The 17,632-nt window shown below is 48.8% G+C and overlaps 1 protein-coding gene across 1 annotated transcript in view; it reads right to left on the reverse strand.

Annotated features, from left to right (window-relative positions):
• Window positions 1-3,179: 3,179 nt before the first annotated feature.
• NDUFS2 (NADH:ubiquinone oxidoreductase core subunit S2) overlaps window positions 3,180-17,632 on the reverse strand; it is a 43,668-nt gene continuing 29,215 nt past the window's right edge. Inside the window, exons 10-14 of the mRNA XM_015408831.1 lie at window positions 15,483-15,612; window positions 14,096-14,191; window positions 11,461-11,544; window positions 4,495-4,552; window positions 3,180-3,434 (exon numbers count right to left, since the gene is read on the reverse strand). Coding sequence (XP_015264317.1) covers window positions 3,397-3,434; window positions 4,495-4,552; window positions 11,461-11,544; window positions 14,096-14,191; window positions 15,483-15,612 — 406 coding nt within the window. The 3' untranslated portion in view covers window positions 3,180-3,396. The remainder of the gene's footprint in view (window positions 3,435-4,494; window positions 4,553-11,460; window positions 11,545-14,095; window positions 14,192-15,482; window positions 15,613-17,632) is intronic.

The following is a 17,632-nucleotide window of genomic DNA, read 5'->3' on the forward strand; positions in this document are numbered from 1 at the left end:
TGTAGTGGTTAAGTGCACGGACTCTAATCTGGGAGAACCGGGTTTGATTCCCCACTACTCCACTTGCAGCTGCTGGATGACCTTGGGCAAGTCATAGTTCTGTTAGAGTTGTTCCGTAAAGGACAATTCTCTCAGAGCTCTCTCAGCCCCACCTACCTCACAGGGTGTCTGTTGTGGGGAGGGGAAGGGAATTTGTAAGCCACTTTGAGACTCCTAGTGAAGGCAGGGTATAAATTCAATCTCTTCTTCTTCTTGTACCCAAAGAATCTACAACAGGGGTCCCCATGGGTGCCGTGTCACCTATCAATAATTTTCCTGGTGCCCATCAAATGTTTTTAGAAAGTGGGTGGGGCCAGGTGTTTGTTCAAAATCAGCAGGGCTTCTGATTGGCTGTGCAGATCTGTAAGAGCATTGCTTTGGCAGCAGCTGCCATCATGGCCGAAGGATCTTCACGGTGTGACTGAGGGTAAGCTATGACAGCCATTTTGTGGCTGGCTCTGCGTCCTGCAGCAGCCATTTTATGTCTGCGCCTAGCATGCTGTGTCAGAATTCCAAAGGTGTCTGCAGGCTCAAAACGTTTGGGTACCTCTGCTCCAGGAAAACAACAGTCTCTTTGACGCCCTGACTTGGATAGCCCAGGCAAGCCCAATATCGTCAGATCTCAGAGGCTAACCAGGGTAGACTCTGGCAAATACGTTGGCTGGGAGACCGCTTTGAAATACCAGAGGCGGGAGGCGGGGGCAGGCTTTACTCAGCCAGTGCTCTGAATATCCTCCAGCTCCCCAGTGGGGGTCAGTCACCAGAAGTCGCCATGACTTCCAGGTGCACACACACTCACACGCATGCGCACACACACACACATAAAGTACAAAACTACAACTCCCCACCCCCACAAAAAAAACAACCTAGTATCTTTGTAAGCTCAATAGTCATGGGATAAAAGGACAAGTCCTCTTGTGGATCAAAAACTGAAAATGAAATTGCTGAGCAGTCGGGTTAGAACGGATAAAAGGAAGTCCTTCTTCACCCAAAGAGTGATGAACACATGGAATTCGCTGCCACAGGATGTGGTGGCGGCTACAAGCATGGACGGCTTCAAGAGGGAATTGGATAAGCATATGGAGCCGGGGTCCATCAGTGGCTACTAGTCACAAGGTGTAGATAGGGACTCTCGGTCTGGGGCAAGTGATGCTCTGTCTTCTTGGTGCTGGGGGGGGGGGGGAAGAATTGGGGGGCAGCCCCGGGCCCCACTGCTGGACCTCCTGATGGCACCTGGTATTTTTGGCCACCGTGTGACAGTGTCGGACTGGATGGGCCTTTGGCCCGATCCAACATTGGCTTATGTTCTTATCTTTGGCAAACTCCTATACTGAAAGGATTATCATCCGACAGCAAAGGTCAAATCAAGCACTCTGAGCCCCTGGTCCTTTATGGTTTTTTTGACTATGAATCAATGTTTAGATTATGGGCAATATTATTACTTTTATACCGAATCAGCTTGATCTGTCTAGCTCGGTATTGTCTCTGCTGATCAGCAGCAAATTTTCGGGCATCAGACACAGAACGATCTTTTGCCCATCTGAAATCCTTTAATGATGGATTGAACTGGGGAGTTTCTGCACGCAGACCAGGCCTTTCAGCACTGAGCCGCAAGTCCCTCTCCGAAAGACCGGGAGCTCCTCTGGTCAGACGCTCTACGTAAAATTTTGAAAACACACTTTCTGAGAGCAGAGCTTGTCTCGTAATTACCCTGTTTCTAATTAACTCGCAGTCAGCCGCTGTGTTGGTTATTCTGTACTTCTCGCCTATGATCACCACAAACTAGTGACTCAGTTCCTTGGGAGTTTCCTGCATTTTCAAACCGACCACTAATAAAGCTGATCGTACTCATGGGGGTTGCGAAAAGTCAGACTCAACTGTGCGACTGAACAACAAAACACCCATGGGGGGTATGGGAAGCTTTCATCCCACCAAAATGCACAAAAGAAAACCACAATTGCACCCCCCTCCCGGTTTCCCTTCTTGCCAGTCAGCTAATTCCTCTCTTCTGTTCAGAACAGCTGCGTGCAGGACGATCAGAGGTCTTGGCCTCCATGCCCTGTTGTTGGCCCTCCAGAGGAACTGGTTGAGGCCACTGTGTGAGACAGGATGCTGGACTAGATGGACCCTCACTGGTCTGATCCAGCAGGGCTCTTCTTATGTTCTTATCAGGGGAAGGCCTCGGCTTCTCTGCCCTGTTGGCCCTCCAGAGGAACTGGTTGAGGCCACTGTGTGAGACAGGATGCTGGACTAGATGGACCCTCACTGGTCTGATCCAGCAGGGCTCTTCTTATGTTCTTATCAGGGGAAGGCCTCGGCTTCTCTGCCCTGTTGGCCCTCCAGAGGAACTGGTTGAGGCCACTGTGTGAGACAGGATGCTGGACTAGATGGACCCTCACTGGTCTGATCCAGCAGGGCTCTTCTTATGTTCTTATCAGGGGAAGGCCTCGGCTTCTCTGCCCTGTTGGCCCTCCAGAGGAACTGGTTGAGGCCACTGTGTGAGACAGGATGCTGGACTAGATGGACCCTCACTGGTCTGATCCAGCAGGGCTCTTCTTATGTTCTTATCAGGGGAAGGCCTCGGCTTCTCTGCCCTGTTGGCCCTCCAGAGGAACTGGTTGAGGCCACTGTGTGAGACAGGATGCTGGACTAGATGGACCCTCACTGGTCTGATCCAGCAGGGCTCTTCTTATGTTCTTATCAGGGGAAGGCCTCGGCTTCTCTGCCCTGTTGGCCCTCCAGAGGAACTGGTTGAGGCCACTGTGTGAGACAGGATGCTGGACTAGATGGACCCTCACTGGTCTGATCCAGCAGGGCTCTTCTTGTGTTCTTATTCAGGCTCACAGGTAGTGGACCCTACATGAGCACCCCTCAGAGAGTGTTCAAGTGCTCAGGGGAATGTTCGGGCCAGTCTTCCTTCCCACCCCTCAATAAGAAAGCGTAGCTCTGGCCAAAGACAGATTTAGCCAGGGGTGGGGGAAATGAGGAGAAATCGCGAAGACCCTAGCGTTCACAGAATTGGAAATTATAAAGAATGAGTGTGAAAAGTCTCACCAAAGGAAAAGGAAGTGGCCCGGGGGTGGTGGGCAGGGAGATTGGCAGGCTTGGGTAGCTGATACCACACCACACACGCAGGGCTGGCTGAGAGTATCTTTATTTCACAAAGGCCCGGCTGCAGTGCAGGAAGACCGCATCTCACACCCGCACACACACACACACACACAGAGAAACAAAAGATCAAGTCTGTGCCAACATTCTTGTCTGGGCGGAGACAAAGCGGGGAGGGGGCGTGGCTAAAGTATCTGCACACGAGCCTCGACTCTGGTTGGATCGCGTGGTCATCGGCAGGTGCGAAGCTTATCTATCCACTTCGCCAAAGACGATATCCTGGGTGCCTGTGAAGGAGGGGAGGGAGAGAGGTTATCAGCAGCCGCAGACGGACACTGATACACGTTAAGAGGCAGCGCGGTTGGGTGGAAAGATTAATTTGGCAGGGTGAAGCAGGAAGATGAGACAGAGTCAAAACCCTCATTTAGCCATGAAGAGGAGGGGAGGGGCTGTGGCTCAGTGGCAAAGCATCTGCTTGGCATGCGGAAAGTCCCGGGTTCAATCCCTGGCATCTCCACTTAACAGGACCAGGCAGTAGCTGATGTCAAAGACTTCTGCCTGAGACCCTGGAGAGCTGCTCCCAGCCTGAGTAGACAGTGTTGTCCCCAGTGGGCCCCTGGGCGGATTCTGTATAAGGCAGCTTCGTACATGTATTTGTGCGAGATTGCTCTGTGACTTTGGGACGGTCACAATCTTTCAACCCGGCCCACCTCGCAAGGTTGTTGTGATGATAACAGAACTACATAGGTTAGTCGGATTCCCTTTCGCTAAGATCACAGGCCTCCTCCATGGGCGCTTCCCTCCCAGTTTGGTATAGGGGTTAAGAGCATGGACTCTAATCTGAGAGAATTGGGTTTGATTCCCCCACTCCTCCACATGCAGCTGCTGGTGTGACCTTGGGTCAGTCATAAGTTCTTTCAGAGCTGTTCTCTCTAGGGCAGTTCTCTCAGAGCTCTCTCAGCCCGGGCTACCTCACAGGGTGTCTGTTGTGTGGAGGGGAAGGGAAAGAAGATTGTAAGCCACTCTGAGACTCCTTCAGTTAGTGAAGGGTGGGGTGTAGATCCAATCTCCTCCTCCCCCTCCCCAGCCAGAATCTTTATTGAAGTGGTTAACAGCATGTCTGGCTAGGACCTGGGAGGTTCAAATCTCCAGCCGGCCATGGAAGCTCGCTGGGTGACCTTGGGCCAGTCACACGCTCTCTGCCCCACCTTCCTCACAGGGTTGTTGGAGAGAAAAAAAGGAGGAATGGGGAATAAATAAATGCATACTGCCCTTAGCGGCTAAGAATCAGGGTAAGTGGGGGAGGGAAGTGCTACATTCATAGAAGGGAAAGAAAGCCAGACCTACCGATGATTGCCACCACATCTGCGAGCATGTGTCCTCTGGACATTTTATCCAAGCCGGCCTGTAGAAGCAGGGTGGGGGTGGTGGGGAAAAGAGACATCAGTTTACCAGCAATTCCCTCATTTGACCCTTTAAAAAATGGGTTTTTCTAAAAAGATAAAAATAAAATTGAATGGCTTTCTATTTCTCTTTCATTTGTCATCACTGTAAACTGACCCCTTTGTTCCAGGAGCAATACCACAGAGGACTACAGATAGGAATCCGAATGACAGGCACCCCATGGATCTGCCTAGCACGTGGGGTCTTCTTGTGGCGGGGGCTCTCCCCCCCCCCGCTGTTAGGGAAATGGGTTGGCGGGATCCAACCTGAGGTCTTGGTCGTTGCTCAAATTTGTAATCGTTAATTAACTTGAAAAGGGGGTCACTTTTGCAGTGACAGTTCACTTGTCCGTTTGTGAACTTAGCATAAGGAACTTAGCATAAGGGTGCAAACTGGTTCATGATTCAAGTATCCCTTTGTTTCATTTCTCAGATAAAGTGAACACTTTGAAATTGCTTGACCATTAGTTAACATACTTTACTTTACTTTACATTTCAATTTCTATACTACTCCATCCAGTCGGCTCGGAGCGGTTTACAGGGAACAATTACATTGCCTAGCTAGGGCCACACACAATGAAGGGGAAGCGTGGTTGGGTGGAAAGATTCTCTTTCGAGAGCTCTTTCGAGGACTGGTTAACAGTGGTTAACAGTGGTTAACCAGTCAACTGACCAAATATTTTTGTCCTGAGAAGCATCGCTGTCATATCCCAGGAGCAGAGCCTTTTCAGTGGTGGCCCCAAGTCACCTAACATGCCTCAAGAACTCTGTGTGTGACTTTCACTGGTCTCTTTTCAGAACTTAGAATGTTGTAAAAAAATAGGGCCAGAACCCTGTTACATGGAGGGACAGCAAGCTTGGTCGAGACGACCCCCTTAAATTAAACCTTTTTATATACTAAGGTCAGAACTGCATGGAATTCAACTATTCCAAAGATCTGATCTCCCCAGTCCTGCCAAGCCAGAGCCGTACAACACAGCAGGATTACAGATCTTCCACTCCACTTCTATCTGATAAAGGGAGCTTGGACTCTTGAAAGCTTATACCCTGGAAATCATGTTGATCTCGAAGGTGCTACTGGACTTGAATCTGGTTCTTCTACTGCAGACAAACACAGCTACCGCCTGAAACTGTATTCTCCACTCAAGTCTCAAAAGCAGCATCCAACAGCAGGAGCAGGAGGAGGAGGAGACTGGATTTAAACCCTGCCCTTCACTCGGAGTCTCCCCACAACAGACACCCTGTGAGGTAGGTGGGGCTGAGAGAGCTCTTTCAAGGACTGCTCTTGAGAGAACAGCTCTGACAAAACTATGGCCTGCCCAAGGTCATCCAGCAGCTGCAAGTGGAGGAGTGGGGAATCAAACCTGGTTTTTCCAGATTAGAGTCCTGCACACTTAACCACTACACCAAAATGGTGTAGGATAACAGCAGAGCAGAACATAGGGCTGGACATCAAATTCAGCTCTCTCGATTATGATTTTGGATTTTTAAAAAGCGAGTTCTACACATTCTAGACACTTGCTTTTAGAAAGGCAATGCAGACTTTGGCTTGGGTCAGACATAAGACCACCACATCAGTGAGCTGGAAGGATCTAATCTGGGCGAACTGGGTTTGATTCCCCCACTCCTCCACATGAAGCTGCTGGTGGGACCTTGAGTCAGTTACAAGTTCTTTCAGAGTTGTTCTCTCAACAACAGTTCTCGGGAGAGCTCTCTCAGCCCCACCTACCTCACAGGGTGTCTCTGATGGGGAGGGGAAGGGAAAGGAGACTGTAAGCCGTTCTGAGACTCCTTCAGGTAGTGAAGGGCAGGGTATAAATCCAATTTCTTCTTCTCCTTCTTTCCTTTGCTTGATGCTTCGGGAGCTAACTGGTAACTTTGGGGGTTTCGATAAATACAGTTTGCGGTTACATCCGAACCACAGGTCTACCAAGTAAACTGGGAACAAGCAGTGGCTTTTGCAGAGCAAGTGCAAAACTGCGGTTTGCCAGTTTGGGCACATACAGGGAGGATGGACTGTGCGAGGAAGCCAGGGTATTGGCTGCCACTGCGTAAAACGGGATGCTGGACAAGATAGGCCAGTGGTGGCGAACCTATGGCACGGGTGCCCGAGGTGGCACTCAGAGCCCTCTTTGTGGGCACGCGTGCCATCGCCCCAGCCAGGCCCAGACCATCATTAAAGTGTTGAATTCTCTGCCAAATAATTTTAAGTAAATGAAAGCATTTGGGATTGCTTTCCTTACTTTGTTTGGATCATCTTAAGTTAATGTATGAGTTGTTTTTTTCTAAATTAAAACCTCAGTATTCAGGTTAAATTGCCGTGTTGGCCCTTTGCGATACATAAGTGGGTTTTGGGTTGCAGTTTGGGCACTCGGTCTCTAAAAGGTTTGCCATCACTGAGATAGGCTATTGGTCTGATCAATCAGGACCCTTCCTACACTCCAGCCTTTTAAATGCGGTGCCAAACCACAGCTCCGCATTATGCCTGAGCCAAGCTGGAACACGGACGACGTCTCGGTGGAGCCCAACGGCAGCTGACTACAAATTCCAGCGGTCCAGCGACCTGCAAGGCTCCGTGACCCTCCGAACGAGGAACACGAGCAGAGTTGTGCCAAGGTAGGATGATAACTCTGCATGACCGATGCACGTTCTGCAATTTCAACGGCTTTTTATCTTCCCTTGTGGCAAGGTACAAAAAAGCCACTTTGAATGTCGATTTCTGATTTATTTTTTTTATAAAGTGGAACATACACGTCTCCATACAGTGGCCAAGGGGTCGGCGAGGGAAAATGCATACGTTTCTCCCCCTGCCCTTCCCTTCGCTGCCCAGGGCCTGAGAAAGGGAACCCAAAAGAAGAGGAAGGAAGCTGCCCTCATCCATGCACACTGTCAAAGGCTGCTGCACTTCCCTTTGCAACGACGGACATTCTCCTAGTTCAGGAAGAAGAAAGACTGACACAGACTGTTGCTGTAGAGCTGGAAACCCTTCCCGCTCCCCTTCTACAAGCAACTATTTCCAGATAGATTCAGGTGGGGTAGTCATGTTGGTCTGAAGCCAAAAAACCAGCAAATAACAACTGTGTACTGCACAAACCCGCACCAAAGTTAACAAAAAGAGACTTCAACACACAGGTAATTCAACACATGTAATCCATCATAGGAAAATACAAAAGTCCACGATATCCCAAAGGGAAAGAACAAAGTCCAGAATAGAAATTTCTCAAAGGGAAACAATGAAGTCTGGAATAGGTATCAACACTTTTCCTAGGTATTGTTCAGTGTTTTGGACTTCGGGTCCTTCCTCAGGAACAAAAAGCCACTACAGGAAGTCTCGTTGCAATTTCTTAGCAGGCAAACTTTATTCAGTTTCTATATGGGCCAGGTCTCCTAAGCTTTAGAAAGCAACTACCAAGGTTGCTATTATGTAAATTGGACCCTTTGAGAAATTTCTATTCTGGACTTTCTTCTTTCCCTTTGGGGTATTATGGACTTTTGTATTTTCCTATGATAGATTGAGCGGTGGCTCAAGTGGTTAAGACGCTGAACTGCAGGCTGTGGAAGGTCAGTAGTTCAGGAGTTCAAGACCCGGGTGCCGCAAGATGGGGTGAGCTCCTGTCTCTAGTTCCAGCTCCTGCCAACCTAGCAGTTCGAAAGCAAGAAATTGCAAGTAGATAAATAGGTACCACTTCGGTGGGAAGGTAACAGTGTTCCGTGCGCCTTGGTGTTTAGTCATGCCGGCCACATGACCACGGAAACGTCTTCGGACAGCGCTGGCTCTTCGGCTTTGAAACAGAAATGAGCACCGCAACCCTAGAGTCGGATTCGACTGGCTTTCGAGCAAGGGAACCTTTACCTTTACCTTTATGATGGATTACAGGTGTTGAATTACCTGTGTGTGTACACAGTTGTTATTTGCTGGGTTTTTTGGCTATTGTTTACTGTGGACTGTATTATTGTTGTTGATGTTGGTCTGAAGCAGCTGAACAAAGTTTGAGTCCAGGGGCACCTTTAATAAGAAGAGAAGAGATTGGATTTATAGCCCGCCCTTCACTCGGAGTCTCAGAGCGGCTTACAAACTCCTTTCCCTTTCCCTCCCCACAACAGACACCCTGTGAGGTAGGCGGGGAGCTGAGAGAGCTCTTTTGAGAACTGCTCTTTCAAGGACAGCTCTATGGCTTGCCCAAGGTCATCCAGCAGCTGCAAGTGGAGGCGTGGGGAATCAAACCGGGTTCTCCCAGAGTCTGTGCCTTTAACCAACAAAGTTTTATTCACAGTATAAGCTTTCATGTGTAACGGCATTTCCTCAGATACTTTGTTGCTCTTAAAGGTGCCACTGGACTCAAACTATTTCCAGAGTTATTCGTTTTATTCCTTGCAAATAGATGGATGTCATTGACAGCTTGGCTCTTTGTGTAGTGGTTAAGAGCGGCGGACCCTAAACTGGAGAACCAGGTTTGATGCTGCACTCCTCCGCATGCAGCTGCTGGGTGACCTCGGGTCACTCCCAGTTCTCTCAGAGCTCTTTCAGCCCCACCGACCTCACAGGGTGTCTGCTGTGGGGAGAGGAAGGGACGGAGATTGTAAGCGGCTCTGAGACTCCTTCAGGTAGTGAAGAGCGGGGCAATAAAACCAACTGTTCTTCTTCTATGGGTGAGCCACACTTGGCTCACAAGGAAGGGGGAGGCGGAGGAAGCTGGTGTATACAACAGCAGCGCTTCCATTAGCTGAGGCCACAGGGAAAGCCTGGACTGGAGCCTTTGATAGGGATCAGGAGGCATTAAGCATGGTACAGAAACCGGTCCCTGGACCAGAAAGGATTCGATGCAGCAACCTTGCTGAAGCTGAACAGGTCTGGTTCCTGTCAAAGACTGGAAAAGACATAATCTACAAACCCTATGTGCTCCCCTTGTTTAATAGGGTGGCAAAGTGGGAGAGAAATGAAATATGATAAACAATAATAAGGGGGGAGGGTCAGTGCCAACGGGTGGTGGAGACGGTACCGTGCCCCCCTCCTTCTCAGTCCTCCACAGGGTCAAGCCCGGCCTCCACCATGCCCAGTGAGTTGACCGATGCACCTTATAAAGAGCTGCATACCGGTCAGCTGATCGACGGTAGCTGACCCTTTCAGATGTATTTATTTGTCCATTAGATTTATAAATCGCCCTCCCCTATATTTCAAACATAGACTAGACTGAAAATATACAATAAATAGTAAAATTAGTACAGGTAACAAATAACAGATAAATAATAAACAATAGATGAAGCCACTAGAGATAAAACAATAGTTTACAGTTTTGTGAGAACGCCAAGAACTCCTTCCGACAAGTTCTTTGTAAGAAACCGGCATTTTAAAAAGAGTTTAAATTCGTTGCGTAAAAATGTATTCCAAATTCTAGAACAAAACATGAGCCGCCACTAGCACTTAAGCGGTATTGACTTGCGAATTGTATCTGCAACGTATATGAATTTTACGAGGTGTTTTGTATGTAATGAATTTGCATCTTATTATATTTTAACTTTTTCGTGTGAGCTGACTGCTTCGACAGGGAGGGTGGGATACAAATCGAATTAAATAAATAAATAAATTGATTTGACAACCAGCTGTCTGACAACTGGTTGTTGGGAAGCCCCACCCTTGGGGCGGGGAAGGGGATGCCCAAGAGGTGCTATTGGTCCCTCACAGGTTTGCCCATGCCCCCATTTGAATTGTGGGTAGAGGGAAGACAATGGACATGCTCAGTAATGGCTAGGGCCTTCGAAAGGCTTAAGGGAAGAGGCCAAGGAGGACAGACCAGCTCTGGCTTCCATCTTAGAAAGGACAGGGCTATTTTTGGGCAGAAATGCACAGGAATGGAGTTCCGGCTGGCTCCTGAGTTGGCCACACCCAGCAGGAACTCATTAGCATAATAGGCCACACCCAACAGCAGAAACTCATTAGGATTGGCTACATTAGGGGTGTGTGGCCTAACATGCAAAGGAGTCACTGCTACAAAAAAAGCCCTGGGTTTTGACAACAAACAAGGTAAACAGAATAAGAAGCAAAAGGCGGGTGTGGCTGGATGACAACACTTCTGGTGACATGGGGGTGTGGCCTAATAGGCTAATGTGCTGTGCTGCCAGGGTGTGGCCTACTATGCTAATGAGTTTCTGCTGTTGGGTGTGGCCTGTTATGCTAATGAGTTCCTGCTGGGCTTTTTCTACAAAAAAAAGCCCTGAGAAAGGAGTAGAGCTAGGGACGAGGTGGAAGATCAGGAGACCAAGGGAAAGAACTTCTGCCAGGATTAGGCCCTGCTGCATGACGGCTGGAGCAGGGATTCCTATAGTGTCAGGTACTTGATCCAGAAACATCTATAGCGAGTCAGGTGGTATCACTTCTCTGGACGGCTGGCTTCCTTGGCTAGTCTCCCTGCAGAACCCTCCTTTCGCCAGAGCAGGCTGGTGGTGTTCAGGCTGTAACCCTGCCTAGCATAAATGAAAAGTGGGACAGGAAGCATCAAGTCTGATCTGGAAGCATCTACCCGGGGGGGAGGGGGGTGTCAGGGAGTAGCACCGCTCTGAATGGCCTGACCTCCTTGGCTACTCTTCCTGCAGAGCCCTCCTTTCTACAGGGTAGGCTAATGGTGTTCAGGCTGTCGTCCCACTTGAGGTCAATGAAAAGTTGGTCAGGAAGCATCAGGTGAATCTGGAAGCCTCAACGAGAAGGCCAGGGAGTACCACTGCTCTGGACGGCTGGCTTCCTGACTGTTGCCCCTGCAGAACTCTCCTATCACCAGAGTTGGTCGGTGGAGCTCCAGCTGTAATCCCACCCGACAGTCCTCTGGTTCAAGACCCGTTGTAGCCTCTCCAAGTGCGCTGACAAATATTATCTTACCAGGTGGGCAAAGCCGGGAGCCTTAATCTTACAGCGGTAGGGTCGACTGCTACCGTCGGAGACCAGATAGACACCGAATTCCCCCTGCAGCAGCAGAACGCAGAACGGATAAAATTAGACTCAAAGCCATTTAGTCACCAGTGTGCTTGTCCTGGCACAGGAGAGGAAGTGACTGTATCTGATTTGAAAGTTGCCACTGCAAACTAGCAAAGCTTAATTTGAGGCGATGCTAAACCCTGAAACTGTGGCCAATGCTAGCAGCACAAAAGCAATGGTTGCTAGTGTGGTGTAGGGGTCAGAGTGTTGGACTAGAATCCGGGAAACCCAGAATTGAAACCCCACTCAGTCATGGAAGTCTGCTGGACGATCACTGGCCAGTCACACTCTCCGTCAGTTTGGTGTAGTGGTTAGGAGCGCAGACTGTAATCTGGGAGAACCGGGTTTGATTCCCCACTCCTCCACATGCAGCTGCTGCTGTGTCCTTCGGTCAGTCACAAGTTCTTTCAGAGCTGTTCTCTCAGGAGCAGTCCTTGAAAGAGCTCTCTCAGCCCCACCTACCTCACAGGGTGTCTCTGTTGTGGGGAGGGGAAGGGAAAGGAGATTGTAAGTTGCTCTGAGACCCCTTCAAGTAGAGAATGGTGGGGTATAAATCCAAAATCTTTTCTCCTCTTCAGCCTAACCTGCTGAAGGTTAGGTTCCGCCTCTCCCTAAGATTGACCAATGTTGTAATTTCTACCTTGCCTTCTTCAGTGTTCAAAGCAATAAAAGTTATAATTCCTTGTTTGTTTATCCCTACGGCCTGATTGGCCCACCCAGTCCAACACTCTGTGTCACACAGTGGCCAAAACCCAGGTGCCATCAGGAGGTCCACCAGCAGGGCCAAGAGCTCCAGAAGACCTCCCACTGTGGCTCCCCCAAGCACCAAGAATGTAGAGCATCAGTGCACCAGACAGAGTATACCGTCTACACCTTGCGGCTAATAGCAACTGATCGACCTCTGCTCCGTGTGTTTATCCAATCCCCTCTTGAAGCTGTGTACATGCAAAATGGCATGTACTATCTCCAATTTATTGATTAGCCCATAGTCAGTCTTAAGGTCACCTCATTAAGACCTCCCCTTTCTTGGCAGGAAGATTCTACTCGACGCCTAATTGTCCCTATGTGAAACTTGCTTACTAGAACACAGAAACATCAGCTTAACCCTTTCATGACTGAAGGGGTGAAACTCGCAAAACCCCAACAAGCGGTCTATGCTGGTGGCCACCACAACTTCCTGAGGCAGTGGATTCCACATCTTAATTACTTCTCTCAGCCAGACCCGCTCTCAACTCCGTAACTGCTTTCTTAACTGCTGTGTTAACTGTTCCTCTCTAACACTCTGTCAACTTCCATTGGTTGCTGTTAGGGAGAGATGGAACCTAACCTGTCCATTATACTTACCTACAGGGCTGTTGTTGTAAGGATACTGTGGAGGAATGGGGAATACTATACGTTGCTTTGGGTTCCCATTGGGGAAAAAAGTGGGGTGTAAATGAAGTAATGGAGCTGCGGTGGCTCAAGTGGTTAAGATGCTGAACTGCAGGCTGTGGAAGGTCAGTAGTTCAGCAGTTCGAGACCTGGGTGCCGCAAGACGGAGTGAGCTCCCGTCTCTAGTTCCAGCTCCTGCCAACCTAGCAGTTCGAAAGCAAGAAATAGCAAGTAGATAAATAGGTACCACTTCAGTGGGAAGGTAACAGCGTTCCGTTCGCCTTGGTGTTTAGTCATGCTGGCCACATGACCACGGAAACGTCTTTGGACAGCGCTGGCTCTTCGGCTTTGAAACGGAGATGAGTACCGCAACCCTAGAGTTGGATTCGACTGGCTTTCGAGCAAGGGAACCTTTACCTTTACTAAATGAAGTAAACAAAGGATTCTAGGATTCAGCCTAAAGCAGAGACCCCAGAAAAGTCTGTTTGGGACCAGGGGGGCCAATTAGTTAACCATTTTCTCCAATCCTGCCAAGTGTTAAGGAACAGCAAAAACAATCTCCTAAGGAAAACAGCCATTTACTGGAGAGGTAGGAGGAACAGTTAAAGAGCTTTATTTAGCAGATCAGAGCCGAGCCGATGCCGGCCACTCTTCAGTCCTGGTTTGGCTGAAAAGAGTGCCTGGCTGTCCAGTTGTGTGAGCACTCACCGGGTTGCTGGCAAGTTAACGTGGGAAAGGAGTACGCAGACCCAACCTCCTGTCTGCTGCCATTTCTGACCCCCTTCACTAACCCCAAGGAGAGGAGTGTAAAGATACAACCCTTGGAAAGATCGGGAGGGAGGAAGAGAGAGAATCACACATGGCGCAATTGCTGAAATGACAGGCGGCTGGGATCTTTGGAAATCAGGGTATCTCGCCTCTTAAGCCTAGATGAGAACTGTCTGGTTGTGGCTACTCAGTGGGGAGGGGAGAGCACTCTGCACACGCTCAGATGCATTCTTGATGGCTTCTACCTAAGTCTGTCAAACCCTGATCCCTGGTTTTGGGAAAGGGACTGGAGCCGGACCTTCCTGAACGTTAAAGGCCCGCAGATGATTCCATGGTTATGATAAGCAATACTCCTGGGTGTTCACTGTAATTCATGTACTGAGAGAATGTAGACGAGTACCTTGGGAGCCTCAATGGCTGTGTACGTTGCGCCAGGGGGCACTTGGTAGCCTTCCGTGTACAGCTTGAAGTGGTGGATCAGGGCCTCCATTGAAGACTGGGGAAAGAAAGAGAGAGAGAGAGAGAAGAACTCCACAAAATGAAGGTGACAATTAAGTAGCAGCATTATTAGCTAAGGGTGAGGCAAAAAGGTTTCTGTGTGTGTGTGAACTTCAAAATGTCACTCACCCTCCATTTCATCAGGTTTTCAAGGGTCACTATGAAAGGGATCGATCGTCAGGATGACCCCTGATTGGTTAGGACCGCTGACGCGAGCGGCATACGAACCACTGTTCACGCTCTAACAGTGCAATCCTGTGTAGAGTTACTCCAGTCTAGACCCACGGGAGTCAGTGGCTTAGACTGGATTAGCTCTGCGCAGGATTGCACTCTTAGCCGGCATCACTTGTCCCTAGTAAAACAGTCTTGCTAATGTCACGGCATTCAGGATTTGCTCCCTGATTGGTTGAGATCGCTTTGAGGAACGAAAGAATAAACAACGGACTGCTGCTGATGGCCACAGCAGAGGGGAGCAGATGTCAGTTGATGTGAACGACTGTGCACAATTATGAAAAGAGAAAGGTTAAAAGGTGGGGGGCTGTTTCAATCCTCTCCTCTCAGTTAGCAACTTTTGCTACACATATAAAAGAGAGAGAGAGTCGGGAGGAATGTTCTGTTCTGCCCGTTTTTTAGGAACACAAGAGAAGCCATGTCCATCCAGTCCAACACTGTGTCACACAGTGGCCAAAACCCAGGTGCCACCAGGAAATCCACCAGCAGGGCCAAGAGCTCCAGAAGACCTCCCACTGTGGCTCCCCCATGCACCTAGAAAGCAGAGCATCAGTGCACCAGACAGAGTGTCCCATCTACACCTTGTGGCTAATAGCTACCGATGGACCTCTGCTCCATGTGTTTATCCAATCCTCTCTCGAAGCTGTGTACATGCAAAATGGCATGTACTATCTCCAATATATTGATTAGCCAATAATCAGTCTTAAGGCCACCTCATTAAGACCTCCCCTTTCTTGGCAGGAAGATTCTACTCGACGCCTAATTGTCCCTATGTGAAACTTGCTTACTAGAACACAGAAACATCAGCTTAACCCTTTCATGACTGAAGGGGTGACAATCGCAAAACCCCAACAAGCTATCTTTCAAAACGGCAAGACATTCCGGAGATCACCGTCAATATATTTTTCTATGATTATGTATATTATTTTTGTTCACTTTTCTATGATTCTTTAAAGACATATATTAAGCGTCACTTTTTCACAGTTTTTCTTGTTCTCTGTATTAACACATCTCTTGAGCCAGACTGGGACCGCCTTTCCTTACCACTCCGCTTTTACCTTCATCTCGGCCCTCTTCGGAGGAGCGATCTTGGCGTCGTCCACCTTGATCTCCCCGGGGGGCATCTTGTTGAGAGCCTGTAAGATGATGCGGAGGGACTGACGCATTTCTTCCAATCGGCAGAGGTACCTGTTGGGAAGATGGGCCAAGATCAGTGTTCCCTCTAAGATGAGTTATTGCGAGCTACCTCACAGTTTTTTTAGCCTCCGTCTCACACGTTTTTGTCTCAGCTCAGGAAGGATGGCCCCGGAGCAAACTGATTTGTGCAGCGGCCAAATGGCTCACTCACAAGGCCAGTAGTAGAATTTTTGCTCACAAGATTCCACGGCTTAGAGGGAGCATTGGCAGGGATCCAATCAGGTAGGGGTGCTGAAGCTAGGAGATTCCAGCAAGGCTGCGGAATATCCCAGCATTTGGGGGGGGGGGGGAGGGGGGGAAAATGCAGGGACAGGGAAAGACAGACTTGGAGCAGTATCACATGACAATAGGCTGAGTTGGACCACTGAAGCCTCTTTGGCAAAGAATGTTTGTTCCAAAAGCCTGCCACTCAGTTTTGTTTTTTAAAATTAATTTTAAAAATTTTTTTGAACAGATTTTCAACAGAGGTGTGACAGAGACCCAGAAACACTTCAGCCTTCCAAGACATTCAATGGGTGACCTCAAGGCAGCTGTTTTATTACAAAGGAACTTCAGGAACAGAATGGAAAGGGAAATCGCTGAACTACAAGTTATTATAACACTTGGAACAAAAACCTCCCCAGGACTCAACAGGGATATCGGTTTCTTATCTCATTACATATGGTAACTCATTCTGTCCTCACATCTGTATTCTCAAACAGAGGGACTATATGTCCTCTGTATTTTATTGTAGTTTTGTTTCAGAATAGTATATTAGAATACTGAATGTAATACAAGGAAGGTTGGAATGTTTGGCTGACATAACACTATGCCCACCTCAAAAAAGAAAGAAAATGCTGTTAAGTGACCTCCATGCCTGAGAGGAGTCACAGTGTTCCCTCTAAGCTGAGTTAGCGTGAGCTAGCTCACAGTTTTTTAGCCTCCGGCTCACACATTTTGGTCTCAGCTCAGGAAGGATACCTACAGAGCAAACTAATTTATGCCGTAGCTAAATCGCTTGCTCACAACTTGAATGACAGTAGCTCACAAAGCAGAATTTTTGCTCACAAGACTCCACAGCTTAGAGGAAGCCTTGATTGGAGAGTCTCAGTCTTACAATCTCCTTTCCCTTCCCCTCCCCACAATAGACACCCGATGAGGTGGGGGGGCTGAGAGAGCGCTCTCTTGAGAACTGCCGTTGAGAGAACAGCTCTGAAAGAAGTTGAGTTGTGACTGACCCAAGGTCACACCAGCAGCTGCATGTGGAGGAGTGGGGAATCAAACCCAGTTCTCCCAGATTAGATTCCGCGCTCTTAACCACTGCACCACACTGGCTCTCACCAGGCACCGAGGGCACCACGTTGGGGACCCCTGGTTTATTGTTTTGTTGTTGTTCAGTCGCACAGTTGAGTCCGACTCTTTGCAACCCCATGGACCACATTGCGCCAGGCCTTCCTGTCTTCTGCCGTCCTCTGAAGTTGGCTCAACTTCATGTTCTTTGCATCTATGACACTGTCTAACCATCTCATCCTTTGCCGTCCCCATCTTCTTTGACCTTCAATCTTTCCCAGCATCAGGGTCTTCTTCTCCAGTGAGTGCTCCCTTCTCATTTGGTGGCCAAAGTATTTGAGCTTATTGGTTTATTGTACACATATATAAAAACCACATGGTAATCTATGACTATGTGGTGCATCGCGGACGGGAACTTAAGGCCGTGCTTTCCGTCCTTCATCCTTCTAAGTGGAGACAGAGCCTGGGGCCTTCCGGCTGAAAAGCAGGTGTTCACCAGCATGCTCCCCCTCAGCCTCCGTCCTGGCCAGGCTGTGCACCAAGAGGGACTTCAGCCTGCCTACAGTCCTGTGAGGTTTGGGGTGTATTTCAAGTCTTCCGCTCATAACTGCAGTTGTGTGACGTTTCGAGCATTTTTCACAATTTTTGCCAAGCTGGTGGTGGAGCCTGTCAGTAAGCAGGATGTTCCTGAAAGCCCAGAGATGGCTCTGCCCATTGTTGGCACTGCTATGCCAGTTTGGTG

This window comes from Gekko japonicus, unplaced genomic scaffold (genome assembly GCF_001447785.1).
Source record: "Gekko japonicus isolate JY-2015 unplaced genomic scaffold, Gekko_japonicus_V1.1 scaffold3964, whole genome shotgun sequence".
NCBI classification, from domain to species: Eukaryota; Metazoa; Chordata; class Lepidosauria; order Squamata; family Gekkonidae; genus Gekko; species Gekko japonicus.